Here is a 15,911-nt window from a genome sequence, read left to right as displayed (position 1 = left end):
CTGTCCAGGCAGCCTACATTCTGTCACAGCATGTCTTTGTGGCAGACAGCTGAGCAGGACATAGGCAGACGCTCAGAAATGGAAACTAGTTCAGGGGGTCTTCCAAGTTGTGACCCATCTGTAGGGAGTCCTTCAAGTAGACCTTTTTGCTTCCTGTCTGAACAATAAACTGTAAATATTCTGGCCCAGGACTCCATGCAAGAAGGCCTGGAAGCCTTTTCTTTTCCTACCTGTATATTTTTTTACCCTTTCCATTGAGATACAGAGTATTTCTGAAGATTCAGAAGGAATCCCACCAAGATCTTTTTGGCAACTCCCCTTCTGTTCCAGGCAACTGTGGTTCTACCTTCTTTTGGGACTTTGCTAAGTGTAGTTACCATAAGCTTCCTTGCAGTCTGGATCCATCCAGACCCCAAACAGCTTTAAATTGTTCCCTGGATAATGGTCTTAATACGTTTTAGGTAACTGTTTACTGAGGACATGCTGCAGGTACTAATGGAGATAAAAAAACCCTGCTGCTAGGAAGTCCTATATTAGCAAATAGTAATATTTAATAATTTATGTAACTCCAAACTGGTAGACCAAAGGATGCCATAGTAGATCATTTTGTTTTATTCATGTTGTCTTGCAGTAAACTGTCTGTGTTCCAGGAGTATGACATAATTTTGCCTTTCCTTTTTCTCTTTGCTTTCACTGAGCTTTACCCTGAATTAATGCTTTCTTTGAAAACCTTTGGAGGTGAGGCTAATAGTTATTTTTTCATTATCTTCCTTTGTCTTTAGTTACTTGCAAGCTTCTAAATAAGCATCTAAGTCCTTTACTTGTTTCATTAAGAAACAGTGGCCAAATAGTTGAATTTGTAAAAGCTTTAATGTTCTTAATGTACTACCTCCATATACTTGATCGATTTTCAGCTATAGGTTGAGGTGGCTCATGATACTGGACTGCCGGGCTACAGACATGCTAAAGGTCATTTGGTTTAAAAACATTTAGATTTTTCTCAGAGGACTCAGAACTCTACCACATTTGTGCAGAATGCCATTACTGATATTGAAAAAAGTCCACCTACACAACTAGGCTACTATTTTAACAGTCCAGCCTTTTCATGAATTCTCTTATTGAAAATAACATGACTATGTCGTACTACAAGTATGCCTTCTGTATTTGTAGTTCAGAACAGTGTTTGTGTTAGCTAGTTGGGTAGCAAGACAAAGCAGCAAGCAGATCTTTCCTGTTGGGTCAGGCCACCTCAGGTGTCTGGTGCATGAGGAAGTCTGAATGAAAAGTGAAAGAAGTGTGTCTGGACTCTAATGTGCAGCCATGGTGAGTTTATTTTATCTGTCACACACACAGACACACACACGCACACAAACACACACGTTTTTTAATTAAATAATCTAGTGGGCTGTGTGATGTAATCTGATATGCTGAGGACCTTACTGGTGGTGTTCTGCTCAGCTGTACCACTGCCTGCCAGCCAGCAGCACAATATTTTTTTTTCATACAGTTATTATTTTATTTCACGTGTGTGTGCATATACGTGCGTGTGTGCTGCAGTAGATGACATTGTATGTGTCTGACAGCAGTGAACTTAAGTACATTGTCGTGGACGTTTATATATGCATTCACTTGATCACAATCTGATATCTAAGGTGCACCCAATAAAATGTCTGTAATTGGTGGTTTTCTGTGCATGCACTCATCTATCTGTGTGTGATGTTTGCAATAAGTTGCACTGTATATTTTTGACAGGCACAAGCTAAAGTACATTATTATGTCCATTGATTCTTTGATCGATTCTTAAAGGAATGAAAGAATGAACAAGCTCTAAACTGTGCACAAAGTCACTGTAATTGGTGTGTTTGTGTACATGCACGTAAGTTGGGGGCCTTTTAAAAGCCACACTGTATGTTGATAACAATGAAAATACACTTGTCGTTATTTATTTGATCTCAGGCAGACATCTGTGGAGTACACAGTCAGTTTCTATAATCGGTGAGTGCAAAAGTAGTTTATGCATGAAAGTGACTGAGCTCTGTTGATATGTGATCACATTTAAACAGTCAAGTGATTTGGCTTGGCAGGGTTGTGTAAAGTGAGTAAAGTGTATGCACTTGGTAGATGTTCTTCGTGTTTCACTGTTGCAGTCATCACATTTGGGGTTATCTGCTTGCAGTAGCCCTCAGTTGGCCTGATTATCAGTCTTGGGTCCTGCTTCGGTTGTTGTCTCATCTTCCATGACGTCAGGTAGTCAGGGGTATAAAGCATGTAGCCGATGCCATTACATCAGTCTTTCTTGCCGTGCGGTGCCCGAAGCAGAAGCAGTTTGCAAGTGCCGGTCTGCCGACTCCTGAAATTTTCGTTTTTGAGTTTCAGAACCGAAGTCTTCAACTAAGCGAAGTACCCCGTTGGGGAACGTTTTTCTTGCTCTAAACCAATGTCAGTAAAAGTTAACAATTGTATTTCTTGTGGAAAGCAAGTACCTCATAAAGATTTTCATTCGTACTGCATTCCTTGCTTAGGCCCAGACCATGACGTACCTCGCTGTCTGTTTTGTGCCTTATTCAAACCTTGAACTATTCATCATCGGTTTATTTTATGCTTCTAAATATTTTGGTACTCGGTTCAATAATGCAGAAATGGTTTCTGTAAGCCACCGACTACCGACATTCCGAAAAAACGCAAAGATTAAAGACAGAGACAGACCGCATAGGTCCAAAGCTGCCGACAATGCTTCTCCTAAGCTAGTCGACAGTTCGCCGGTACTCAGTGAGGCGCTTTCGCTGCCCCTGATTCCCGCTACTTCAGATTCGCAGGCCTCTATTGAGAGCCATTCGGAGTCCGGTATGCCGCGAGATGCTTCGACTGTGGAACCTGCGGATGTCTCTACCTTGGATGGGTCCAGAGCCACTGTGCAGGCACCAGCTTCTGAGGGTGTATTCAGGCCTACTGACTTGCATATTAAACCAACGCCATCTTCTTCTTCAAGGCCTAAAACTCGATCAATGCCTAGAAAATAGACGCCCAGACCGCATGGTCAGGCCCCTATGCCTAAAAAACAAATGATAAGAATGGCTGAAGACCTTATTACTCTAATCAGGGGAAGCCACCCTTCCCCCTTTAAGAGACCTAGGACTGATTTTTCTTCTGATCAGGACTCTGAAATTTCTGTTTCCTCTGATGACCAGGATTTACCCTTATCTACCTATGAGGATTCTGATGGAGAGGACTCCATTCCCTCTGCTTCCCCTCCAGAGGATTTCTCTTTTGGTGAAACCTTGCATACTCTTAGGGAGCATTTTCGCTGGGAAAGCCAGGACTACTTTGACTTCAAAAAGAGGCTTGGGGATTTCTTACTCCTGCCCCAACACAGGCCTTTAGCTATCCCTCTTGTACTGGACACTGTTGATGATGCCTTCCCAGAATCTAGCCTGGCCCCTGACTCTCTACCTCCTGCTCCCAGAAAACCTGATAGGTATTACAGGGTTTCTGACTCTCACAAGTTCCTCTTTAAAAATCCTACTGTGGATCCTGAGACCATTTCACAGAGACCCAAGGGCATTAAGGCTACTACTGCCAAAAATCCTACCCCCTTTGATACAGATTCCAGGGCGCTGGATAGATGGGGTAAGAAGGTATACACTTCTGCAACCTTGGTCATTAGGGCCTTAAACTGCCAGTTTCATATGTTAAAGTATCAGCAGCATATTATTGGATTGCTTAAACAGAAAATGATGTTGATTCCTGACTGTGCTGAAAATAAAGATTTACAGGATTTAATGCATTCTGCTGAACAAGTTGGAAAACATACTTTGCAATGTGGTTTTGATTCATTAGAGGCATCTTGCAGGGCTGCTGTCACTGGGTCTGTACTTAGAAGGCATGCTTGGCTTAAGGAGCAATCTTTGCCAGATCATGTTAAAGCTAAATTGCTGGATGCTCCCTTAAACCAAGACCGCCTGTTTGGCAACAAAGCAGAACTAGTACTTAAAAAGTTAGAGGAAAAAGTTAAATCTATGCAAACTGTTAGAGATTTCCTGCTAGTGCAGCCTCCCAGATTTAGAAGGCATTTGCCGTCTAAGAATTGGTCCTTTCCTGCCTCTTCCAGGCCTTCTCAGCCCAAACCCAGAACCAGCAGAACACCCAGACTGCAGTCCCAAGGTACTCACAGGACTAAGCGATGGGGGGCTCCCACTTCGGAATAGTAAGACTCCCCCATATGGTAAACTGTCTCAATGACTTAACTTTAAACCTTCCAAGCCCTGCACAACTGACTGTTCCTTTAGGGGGAAAGATTGCCCTGCAGGCAAAAAATTGGGAACTCATTACCCAGGATAAATTGGTTTTAAATATAGTTTCACAAGGATACAGATTCCACTTCCACTCCTTACCAACCCCAAACGGTTGGCCAGATCTACCCCCAAATCAGTAGGCAGAGGCTCAAAAGCAAGTTCTCTCTCTTAAGCATCAGGTTTATTCAGCCTGTCCCAGAAGAAGAATGGGGGCAAGTTTTCTACGCAAGACTTTTTCTGGTACCCAGAAAAGACGATTCCTGGTGTCCTATCCTGGACCTGTCTATCCTAAACACATTTTTGGTAATCCCAAAATTCAAGATGTTAACTCTTCATCAGCTGCTTCCTATGCTAAGCAAAGATGCCTGGTTGGCAACACTGGATTTAAAGGAAGCCTACCTGCACATCCCAATAAGGGAATCTTGCAGAAGATACCTACTCTTCAAAGCAGGCTACATGCACGATCAGTTCTCTGCACTGCCCTTTGGCTTATCTACTGCACCCAGGGTATTCACCAAGTGCCTAGCTCAAGTCATTGCATTTTGCAGGCAAAGAAATATTCAAATATACCAATACCCTGACTATTGTCTAATTCAGACAGAAAGCCAGAACATACTATTAAATCATCTGGCATTTGTAAAGAAATTGCTAACTTCTCTGGGGTACACCTTAAACGAAAATAAATCACATCTTGTACCCTGCCAACAAATTGTATTCCTGGGAGCAAGCTTGAATACAACTTCCCAGAGGGCCTACCTCACGGCAGAGAAACAAGTTCATTTGACAGCCTACTTCAAACTACTGGCCACAAAGACCCAGCTATTTTCAAGGAAAATGCTGTAAGCCCTGGGGTTCATGGCCTCCTGCACTCTACTAATTCCATATGCAAGACTGCAAATGAGGAAACTACAATGGTATCTAAAAAGCCTATGATGTCAACATTCTCAGGATCTAGAATCAATGATTCCTATCCCACCTTGTCTACAGATAGAGTTCCTTTGGTGGGCAGAGGCCTGCCACCAAAACAAGGGACTGCCATTCACTCTGCCCCCTATCGCCCAAACCCTAACAACAGACGCATCAGACTATGCATGGTGGGGGGGGGGCTCACTTGGCAGGGAAGTGCATTCAGGGCAAATGGAACCCAAGTCAAATGCACCTGCATATCAATCAAAAAGAAATATTAGCTGTACAGAATGCTCTGACAGCCTTCAAGGACCACATTCTTCCAGGACAATTATTGATAAAGACGGACAACACCACTGTTATGTGGTACATAAACAAGCAGGGAGGTACCCACTCATACCCTCTCTGTAGACTAGCCATGGCTCTGTGGAACACAGCCTTGAGCTACCAAGTGCACCTACAGGCTCAATTCCTGCCAGGAAAGCTAAATACACTGGCAGATGACCTAAGCCGAAATCTCATGGACCCACACGAGTGAAAACTGGAACCAAAGATATTCAACATGTTGAGAAACAAATAGGGGAGCCCAGAGATAGACATGTTTGCCTCCCCCCAGAACTACCAATTGGACAAATTCTGCACAAGGACTCCCCACAAACAAGCTTGGAAAGGGGATGCCCTGTCCTTCACCTGGAAAAAACCTATCAGTTTATGCCTTCCCCCTCCGCCTCTCCTCTCCTCTCCAAGGTACTACTAAATATGAAACAGGACAAACCAAGGACAATACTGATTGCACCAGGCTGGCCACCTCAACACTGGTACCCGCTCTTGCGCAGTGTATCACTGCTGGCACCATGGCACCTGCCTCGGACCCCTGCCCTGCTGTCCCAGCAGGAGGGCCAGATTCTGCACCCACAGCTTCAAACCCTGAACCTGGCAGCCTGGCTAATTACCTGATCTTTCTGTTACCATCCCTCAGTAAGCAAATGATGGATGTCATTCTGGAGGCAAGGAGGCCTAGTACTAGAAAATCCTATGCTGAAAAATGGAAAAGATTTTGTTCCTGGAGCCAAACTCAGGGGATGGGCACAGCAGTGCCCAATTTACATCAGATTCTTCAGTACTTAACTGAGATGCTTCACAAGGGCCTTTCCTTTTCCTCCATCAAAATTCATGCCTCAGCCATTTCAGCTCATTACAATACAGAACCACCCCTCTTCTCTCATCCACTGCTGAAACAGTTCCTCAGAGGGGCCAAAAACGTAAGACCACCCAGGAGAGCCCCTACTCCAGCTTGGGGCCTTAACTTTGTATTGGAAAAGCTCACTCTACCTCCCTTTAAACCAGCTGCAAATGCAGAGTTGAAAAATTCCTTTTTTGGAAAACAGCCTTCCTTCTAGCCATCACTTCAGCAAGAAGGGTGTCTGAATTACAGGCTCTCATGGCAGTGGAGCCTTTCATCATCTTTCATGCGGACAGGATGTCCCTCAGGACCAGTCCCTCCCTCCATGCCCAATGTAGTATCCAGTGTGGCCCTTAATCAGTCCATTCATTTGCCAACCTTCTTTTCTAATCCACAGAACAAAGGGGAATGAATACTGCACTCCTTGGACGTGCATAGACAACTTAGATTTTACTTGGACAGGACTAAACCTCTCAGGATATCTGAACAGCTGCTGGTTGCATTTGCTGCAGGGGCAGAGGGGAGGGCCATTTCAAAGTAAACCATTTCTAAGTGGATAGGCCACTGCATTCATTTCTGCTATAAGCACCATGGAAAACCTACCCCACAGGTGATAAGACCACATTCAACCAGGGCTGCATCTACCTCTACAGCCTTTCTCAGAGGTGTCCCTACCAGGGACATCTTAGAAGCTGCTACCTGGAGTTCTGTACATACCTTCACCAAGCATTACCACTTTCCATTTTTTTCTAAATCCAGAGCTGGCTTTGCCACTGCAGATTTGCAGGGCCTTATAGCTGGTCCTAATGCTATCTAATTACCTCCTCCCATCCTTAGCTTTGGAAATCTACCCAAATGTGATGACTGCAACAGTGAAACACGAAGAACATAGTACTGTTGTGTGCACTTACCATAAATGTAGATGTTCGAGTGTATTCACTGTTGCAGTCCTGGTTACTCTCCCTCCAGCCCCCTGACTATTGACTATACCTCTATTCTTGTTTATTATGCTTAAAGCTTTTTGGTGTATTTGCTTTTTTGTTGGAGGTGTAACCTTGTATATAATTGCTTCTCATTATGAGGGCACCTGACATCTGGGGCAAGAAAACTGATGTAATGGCGTCGGCTGCATGCTTTATACTCCTGACTACCTGACGTCATGGAAGATGAGACGGCAACCAATGCAGGACCCAAGACTTTGATAATCAGGCCGGCTGAGGGCTACTGCAAGCAGATAACCCCAAATGTGATGACTGCAACAGTGAATACACTCGAACATCTACATTTATGGTAAGTGTACACAACTGTACTACAGTGAAGCAGTCTGTCATTGAAAATGAATGACCTTTGCTGTTATTTGATCACTATTAGTCACTGATCTAGCTTATCAGGGCTAGTGCAAGTTGCAGTGCATTTCTATGATCATTATTTGTTAAGTCATACAGCTGATGCAACACAGTAAAGTGCCTATAACTACTTCATGTTTGAACTAAAGTCTCCTTCTCAAAATAATTCTGGCCTGTATCTTGAGGAAGATTCCTGCTGGAAAACTGTTAAGCATGTGCAGTAGTGTATAATTATTTTTGTAAAATGGTAACCATGCTCTTGGCTGACCCTACTGTAATATAGCTATGCCTTATCCATTCAGTTACTTGCAGGCTCCTCCTTGCTTTGAAATCACCAACTGCCACAGTACATAGGTGTTAAGTATCCTGTCTTTCATGCCCATGTTGCCATTTTTTTTTGTATAAATACATAGTAACAGAGCTTTATTTTTTGCGTTAGCCCATAAAGGCATTTAATGCTATGTTAAGTAACAGAACAAAATAACATGAACATTTCAATAAAAGACAAATGATATGTAGAAAGAATGCAGAATGAGGTGCAGACAACATTATGAAGAGCTATGCAAGTCAATCTTTCTGTTTATGTAGTGTTCTAGGAGATGAATTACATAGACAACATGCAATTTGTGACAAGAAAAATGCTTGGCCTTCACATTGTACCCTTTTAAAGGTGTCTGGCAAAAATGTTCAATTTGAGCAACAAGCGTATGGGCATAGATTGTTTACTGCGTAGCTTTTAGCAAGTTAGCGTCTTATTTTAGTTATTCATCCATCATTCATTTTCTAATATCCACTTTAGCATATTTGGGGATGCCAGGTACTTGAGGATAAAACAGAATACCAATCTTGGACAGGGTGCTAGTCTGTCATAAAATAAAAACTCGCACCACATACACACCTTCAGGCAATTTAGGATCTTTCTTGTCCTCTTAATAGCAAGTATTTGGGATATATTTTTAAAACATCTTTATTAAACATGTCTTTTAAAACAATGACATAACTATAAGTACAGTTATAGAAAAGAAAACAAACCATAATATGTCCATTGTTATTTTCCTGTAGTATGCATATGTTTTCTTTTAACAATTTACATTCACTCCAGTATTACATAAATTGCTCTATTCCTGCTTTCCCTCACATTTCATTTGTTCATCTCCTGAGCTTTATTCAGTGTGTATTGTTACCATAAATTCCATTTGTTTCTATGTAATTTGCTCATTTCATTTTCTAAAGACGCCGACTGCAACTCTTCATTATGATATTCAGTGCATTACATTTTGATTTCCATTTTCTAGTAATTGCTTTTTTGCAGCCAATGGCATTAACTTAGTATAGCCTTACTGTGGCCAGGCAGCACAGAGCCTGTATCTGAGTTCAAAAGAATCATGCCCTTAGTTAAAACTTATTTGTTCCCCTTGAATTTCTGACAAAGTATTCTGAAGGGAATTAAGTTTTTGAGATACTGGAAGAAATTGGAAACCACACTGAAAAAACACGCAGTGATGTGACAGACAGACCCCCAATAAAAAAACTGAACTCAAGAGCCAGGTCTGGTGAGGAAGTAAGGCCAACCTCTTCACTGCAGTGCCACCCCATTTTATTTCAGTACTACTGTAATGTCTTTCATACAGTGCAGTTGCCTTTCGGTCTTTCTAGTTAATGTACACTGAAATGCAATTTGTTATCAGCTTGATTATAGATGTATAATGAAATATTACTTATTAATTTGAACAGTGGAGTATGGTGCTGTCAAAAATTCTTCTGAAGTATCATAGTTACATCTGTTTTGTTTTTCTTTTCATAGTGGTATTTAACTTAAACAAGGGATCAAGCTCTTCAGCAACTTCCTCTTCAAAATCAAGGTAATGTGTGTGTGTGTGTGTGTGTGTGTGTGTGTGTGTGTGTGTGTGTGTGTGTGTGTGTGTGTGTGTGTGCGCGCACGCACTTTGTAAAGAAAAGATTGATTAGCAGTGAGAGAAGTAGCTTGGGAAGTTCATTTAGTTCATTAGTTTGTCAAACATCCGTGAGGTGAGCAAATGTTTTTTAACTTTTCTGGTGACATAAAAGAGTGATTTCTTTAAGTGGTGGTCTTCCATTTTCGGATTTGTGTTTGTGTGTTTGCCTGTGAATACATTATTTTACTTTTAATCTCATGGGCTGCCATTGCTGACTTTGCCTCATTCTTAATTTCTGCAGGTCTGCTTTGAATTCTCACTTGACTTACCAGTGTTTTCGTCCACAGTTTGTCATTGAATCAACTTAGAACTGAGTATAGGGATTTTTGTTTCAGGGGCTGCATCCTCTGTCAAGGCTTTATTTACCTCCTACACTCCAGTTTCTAAATATGCTAACTCTAAAGTTGCACTAAATCAGGGGAAAGAAAATTGATGTTTGTCAGTTAAAATTAAGTATAACATTTCCTTCAAGGTAGGATGACCTTAAAAATTAATACATTTACAAATTAGGAGTATGTGAGGCACATCTCTTGTAAAAACTAGATCTGTATTCTCTGATTAAGCCTTTAATATGTCCTGACTGATGAAATTGTCTGTTAGTCAAGTGACGATAATTCAAAGTAGATTCTGTTCTACCTTTAGCTGCTGATGAACAGCCTTGTTATTTTACTGAGGTCTTGAGTGTTTGTGTTTTACTGTCAAAAATTATTTAATAGTTGTACCTATAGTTTAAACAAAAACACCTTTATGTTGTGTTTTTCACTTAAAATAAGGTATACAAGCCATGCAGGTATGTACTTACTGTTTGTTAAATAGTTCAACTTATGAAAGCAAAATTTGCTAAGAAATCCATGGCTGTCTGCCAAAAAAGCAAAGCCCAATGATGTGTCTTCACACTTTGTAAAATAAAATAAGCTATGATGGAAATAAGCATATCCCAAAAATTGCTGTTAAATGTTTTAAAGCATTTTTGCAGGGACTCCCCCTATAATTACCAACATGGGAGCTGTGACCTACATTGCTGATTCTTAATACTAATGCCAAGATTGCTGTACGTTGCAGTAGGTTGGGTATTCTGAGGTACCATAGTGAAGAACATTGTATTCATTGTATTCATAGGTCCACATTCACACTTGCAGTTCTGCTTTTCCAAGAGTTGCAGTTATGTTCCTTGGAATGTCATCTGACAGTCACAAGTGTCTGTCTCACTCAAAGCACTAGGAGGGTTTAGATGGAAGAGTGAGAAAATCACATGAAGACAAATTATATCGTATTGGGTTCTTCACTTTTTTTTTTTAACATAATTTTGAAATAAATCATCAGTTTGTTTTTCCAAGGTCGGCAGCTCTTAGTTTAACTGGGTAAGTAGATTGGTCATCAGACTTTTCTGCCATGACCTTGGCCCACAGGGGCAGGAGCAGGAGCAGCAAAACACATTTTTATAAATTAAAAGTAAAATTATACAATGTATATATGTATAGGTTCATAGGTTCATACTAGGCTATCTGCCCGAGGGCATTTACAAGCCTAGCCCATAGTTTTGTGGCTTACGCCACCCCTTTAGTATGGGAACTATACCCATTATTTTGCTGTGCCTCTGTCGAGCAGTGACACTGAGGTAATCCCTGGGGTATATCTGCGATCTCCCATCCATTGGTCAAGATTTCTCTTGAACAAGGCCAGCGAGGTGCTCTGCCTCACATACACCGGGATTTTATTCCACAGCATAGGGAGTCTTTGGGTGATGAATCTATCCCTCCAGCACGTCCTATTAATAGCCGTGTCGAGGTTTACGCCTCCGCCCTTGTGGCTCTGATGGATCTAGATTTTTGAGGTGAAGCATATTCATCAAATCTGGGTTTGACATGGCCTTGTATGTTAGGCAAAGGTCACCTCTGAGCAAGCGTCGACTGAATAGAGCTGGAGTTCTTTCAGTCGGGCAGCATAGGACAGATGTTTGAGACCCTTTATCCTTTTGGTGAGGAACTTTTGTGGCCTCTCCAGCTGCTGCAAGTGTCGGGTCAGATACATTCGAATGGGGCATTGTACTCAATCATTGGTCTGATGAGTGATGAGTATAGGAGACTATGACCTCCCTTGATCTAGATGAGAATCCCTTCATGATAAGGTGGGCAATGTAGAAGGTCTTCCTAACTACTTTAGCTACATGGGTGTCGAATGACAGACTACTATCAACCTGGGTCCCCAGGTCCCTGATAACTTCTTCTGTGCTCAGTGGATTGCCACCTATTTGGTAGCTAGGGGTAACCTTGTTTTTCCCAAGGGTATGACTATGCATTTTTGGCATTTAACTTTAGGCCATGGCTCTGGCACCAGTTATCCGTTTCTGTGAGACCCTTCTGAAGGATATCTGTGTCAGATGTGTTTTCTACTATGGCCCAGTTTGCAGTCATCTGCAAACTTTGTCAGCCATAACCCTCCTGTGTTTGCTTGTACCGGAAAAGTAGATGCCAAACAAGAGTGGGCCCAGGACTGAGCCCTGTGGTACACCACTTGTGACAGGCTTTGAGTCTGACATGGCGCCAGCAACTCTGACCCTGTGGGTTCTGTCACTCAGCCAGTTTGCAACCCATCTTGTGATGTATGGGTTAACATTTAAGCTGATGAGTTTTTCAATGATACCCGAGTGGGGTATTGTATCAAGGCCTTCGCCAGATCGAGGTAGGCTGTATGGACTGCCTTTCCCTCATCAATGGCTTTGGTGACTGTTTCAAAAGTCAACCAAGTTTAGAAGGCATGATCTGCCTTTGACAAAGCCAAACTGGGATGGATCCAAAGTCTGCAAATTCCCTATGTCTTTATTTATGAGGTCCATTATGATCCTCTCCATGGCTTTGCAGATAAGGCTTGTCAAGCTAATGGGCGGTAATTTCCAGGGTCGGTGGAGGCACCGCCTTTGTGAAGTGGGACCACAGTTGCAGTGCGCCACTCCTGGGTGCGTATCCAGAGGTAAGACTATGATTAAACAGCTGTCCTAGCTGTGGGTTTAATTCTCGTTGAGTTCGTGGAGTACACAGCCGGGGACACCATCAGGTCCCATGGATGCTGTGTTTTTGCTTTGGAGAGAGCAGTTCTCACTTGGGCGTTGGAGATGTTTGGGGCTGCAATCGCTTGGTATAGATATCTCTCCTTTGGGGAGGGGAGAAGTTTGCACTGAACCTGTCAGCCAGTATGTTGGCAATGTCTGTAGGATCAGTAATCTTCACATCATTTTGAACTAGTTCTGAGCATATCTGGGAGTTTCCTCCCAGGTTTCTAACATAGCTAAAGAAGGCCTTATGATTGTCTTTTGAGTCTTTAGCAAATGTAGAAAAGTTGAAGTTATGTAAACAAAATATTATATACACTGTATATGCTTGCTACACTGAATAAGACACAAGCAAGTTATGTACATATTTACATACAATAAAGATGAATTGTTGCATTAAATTACCTGAAATTGTAATGTGCTGTTAGCCACTGATGTACGTTGTTAACCTGTTTTCCTTAAAGCAGGTGCAGACAGCTTTCTTTAGTAATTGATCGTCTCAGTTTGGACAGAAATGAGTCCAACATGAATTGATGTTGATAATGGATGACATGAAGGCACATATCAGGACCGACAGAACAGGATATAAGGGTAGCCTAGGTTCACAATAATGGGGCAACAGAAATAAACAGAGGCCATTCTAGACTTTTTTTGCCAAATTGCTTGTTAGTAGGCAACACATGGTTCAGAAAGAGAGACAGTCACAAGCTCATATACAATAGTGGCTAACATACAACTTGGGTAGACCTTCTCCCTGTAAAGAAAGGGTGCTGGGGTGTAGAATCTGTGGTTGCAAAGTCATCCCCAGTGAAACTGTCAGCCCACAGCATAAGCCATTGGTTTCCACAGTCTGCTGCAAGCAATGGTCAGAGAAGGCTGTAAGGTCAACAGAGACCAGGCTGAAGACCTGGAAGATGACTGGAGAGAAAGTACAACAGTTCAAGGAATTACTCAGGACTCTAGCACCTCAAGAAAAGGAGGAAGTAGGTGGATTTGAAGAATGGCAGGTCCTCACAACAGCATGTTTGAGGACAACAGAACAGATATGTGGCTGGTATGGAATTATGATACATAAGGAAAGCTGGTGGTGGAATGCAGAAGTCCAGGAAGTCAACAAAAGAATGGAGGAGTGCAGGAAAAATTGGGAGATAGAAAAGATGGGCCAGGATGAGAAGGAATACTGGTTGGCTAGCAAAGAAGCTAAGAAAGGAGTTGCAATAGTAAAGAACAGGGCATTGGAGGCATTCTACCAGCTTCTGGAAATTGAATCAGTAGGTGGCACAAAGAAACTATATCAGGTTGCAAGACAAAGAAAGATAAAGGAGAGTCAAACATCCTTCATAAGGGATGCCAGGAACAACTTGCTTACCAGTGCACAGGACATCAAAGGAAGGTGGAAGGAATACTTCCAGCAACTTCTGAATGAAGAAAACCCCACAGAAGCTGTACTGCCCCAGACACAGCCTACGATGAGAGAAGAGGAGGAGCCCACCATAGAAGAAGTAAGAATGACACTAAGGAAAATGAAGTCAGGGAAAGCAGCAGGTTCAGATGAGGTCACAGTAGATATGATAAAGATGCTGGGTGAGATAGGGGAGAATTCCTCCTGAGGGTACTCATGGCAGTATGGAGAGAAAGGCATATATCAGATGACTGGAGAATAAGCATACATGTGCCAGTGTACAAGAAGAAAGGGGACATTCACAACTATAGGCAGTACAGATGTATCAAACTTCTGTTACATTGCATGAACGTTCTGGAGAGGGTGATTATAAATGGATCCGCAGAGTAGTAGAGGGTAAGATGGGAGATGAGCAGTTCAGATTCAGATCAGGATACAGCACAACTGACCCAGGATACAGCACAACTGACCCAATGTTTGCACTGAGACAGATAGTTGGGAAGAAGGTAGAGATGAGGAAATAGTCTAAATGGGCAGTCTTAGACTTGGAGAAAGCGTATGACAAGGTCCCAAGAAAGCTGATTTGGGCAGTACTGCAGTGGTTTGAAGTCCCAGAAATACTGGTAGAATTTGTGCAGGCAATCTATAGGGACCCAGTGACTCCAGTATTATCTGTGTTCGGTCTCACAGAGGGGTTATCAGTGGGAGTTGGTGTGCATCAGGGTTTATTTCTGAGCCCACTGCTGTTCATATATTAGCAAACAGGTCAGAGGGGACAGATCAACAAAGCTGCTGTTTGCAGATGATGTAGCATTACAGACTCTGACCAAGCACTTCAGCAAAAGATAGGGGGAATGGAATGCAAAACTGAAGGAACATGAGATGAAACTAAGTACAGGTAAGACAGTGGTAATGGCAGCAAATTGGGTAAATCAGAAGAAGCTGAGAATTGAGATAGAAAGGAAGATAGTGGAACAGGTATTTTGGAGGTGTGATTTGAGGAGAAGGGAAGTCTGAATGAAGAGGTCAAAGCTAGAATCAGAGGGGCTGCAGGGTGCAGTCGTCTGGCATAGTATCTGATGTAGTGTATGATAGAAAAATGCCAAAGTTGAAAATTAAAGTGTATGAAACAGTGATGTAACAGTACTACTGCATGGTACAGAAACTTTGGTAGTAAAGGCAGAGCAGATGAGAGATCCAGAGGTGATAGAAATGAAGTGCCTGAGAAGAGTGGTAGGATGTACACTGTGGGACAGACAAAGAAATGAGGACATAAGAGCAGAAGCCAAAGTAGCTCCAATTACAGAAACGATTAAAGAGAATACAGTGGTTTAGGCACATGTGCAGAAAAGCAGAAGATAGGTCTGGTAAAGAAGACTTGGTCCAGACAGGAAGAAAGTAAGAGGAAACAAGGGTGTCCAGGAAAGAGGTGGATGGATTGTGAGAGATCTGCGAAAGTGAGACATGAGTGGTTGGCACTTTTTCTCTTTCTAGATGTATAACAAAAAAAAAATATATATATATATATATATATATATATATATATATTTTTTTTTTTTTTAGCTCAAAAGCTTGTAGTGTGTTAGTTTAGTGAGTTAAGGTCAGTACGTTTTTGGTACCACTTGTTCTAGTTTGACTACTGTGATTGTTTCTTTCTGGTGTGGTCTTACTTTCAGTTTGTCTGATAAACCTGGATTTAAGAAATGCACTTCGTGTGGGCACAAGATCCCAAACTCTGGACATAAGAAGTTTGTCTCTTGCCTTGGGCTGGAGCATCT

At 42.1% G+C, this 15,911-nt stretch overlaps 1 protein-coding gene across 1 annotated transcript in view; it reads left to right on the top strand.

Annotated features, from left to right (window-relative positions):
• Nucleotides 1-15,911, top strand: part of KIN (Kin17 DNA and RNA binding protein) — a 416,311-nt gene that overhangs the window by 196,576 nt on the left and 203,824 nt on the right. Inside the window, exon 7 of the mRNA XM_044088362.1 lies at nucleotides 9,532-9,589. Within this exon, the coding sequence (XP_043944297.1) occupies nucleotides 9,532-9,589 (58 nt within the window). The remainder of the gene's footprint in view (nucleotides 1-9,531; nucleotides 9,590-15,911) is intronic.

Source organism: Protopterus annectens, chromosome 11.part0 (assembly GCF_019279795.1).
Source record: "Protopterus annectens isolate FY-2018-M chromosome 11.part0, PAN1.0, whole genome shotgun sequence".
NCBI lineage: Eukaryota > Metazoa > Chordata > Ceratodontiformes > Protopteridae > Protopterus > Protopterus annectens.
The sequence above is the reverse complement of the archived record's forward strand: the minus strand, read 5'-3'. Positions and strand labels throughout refer to the sequence as shown.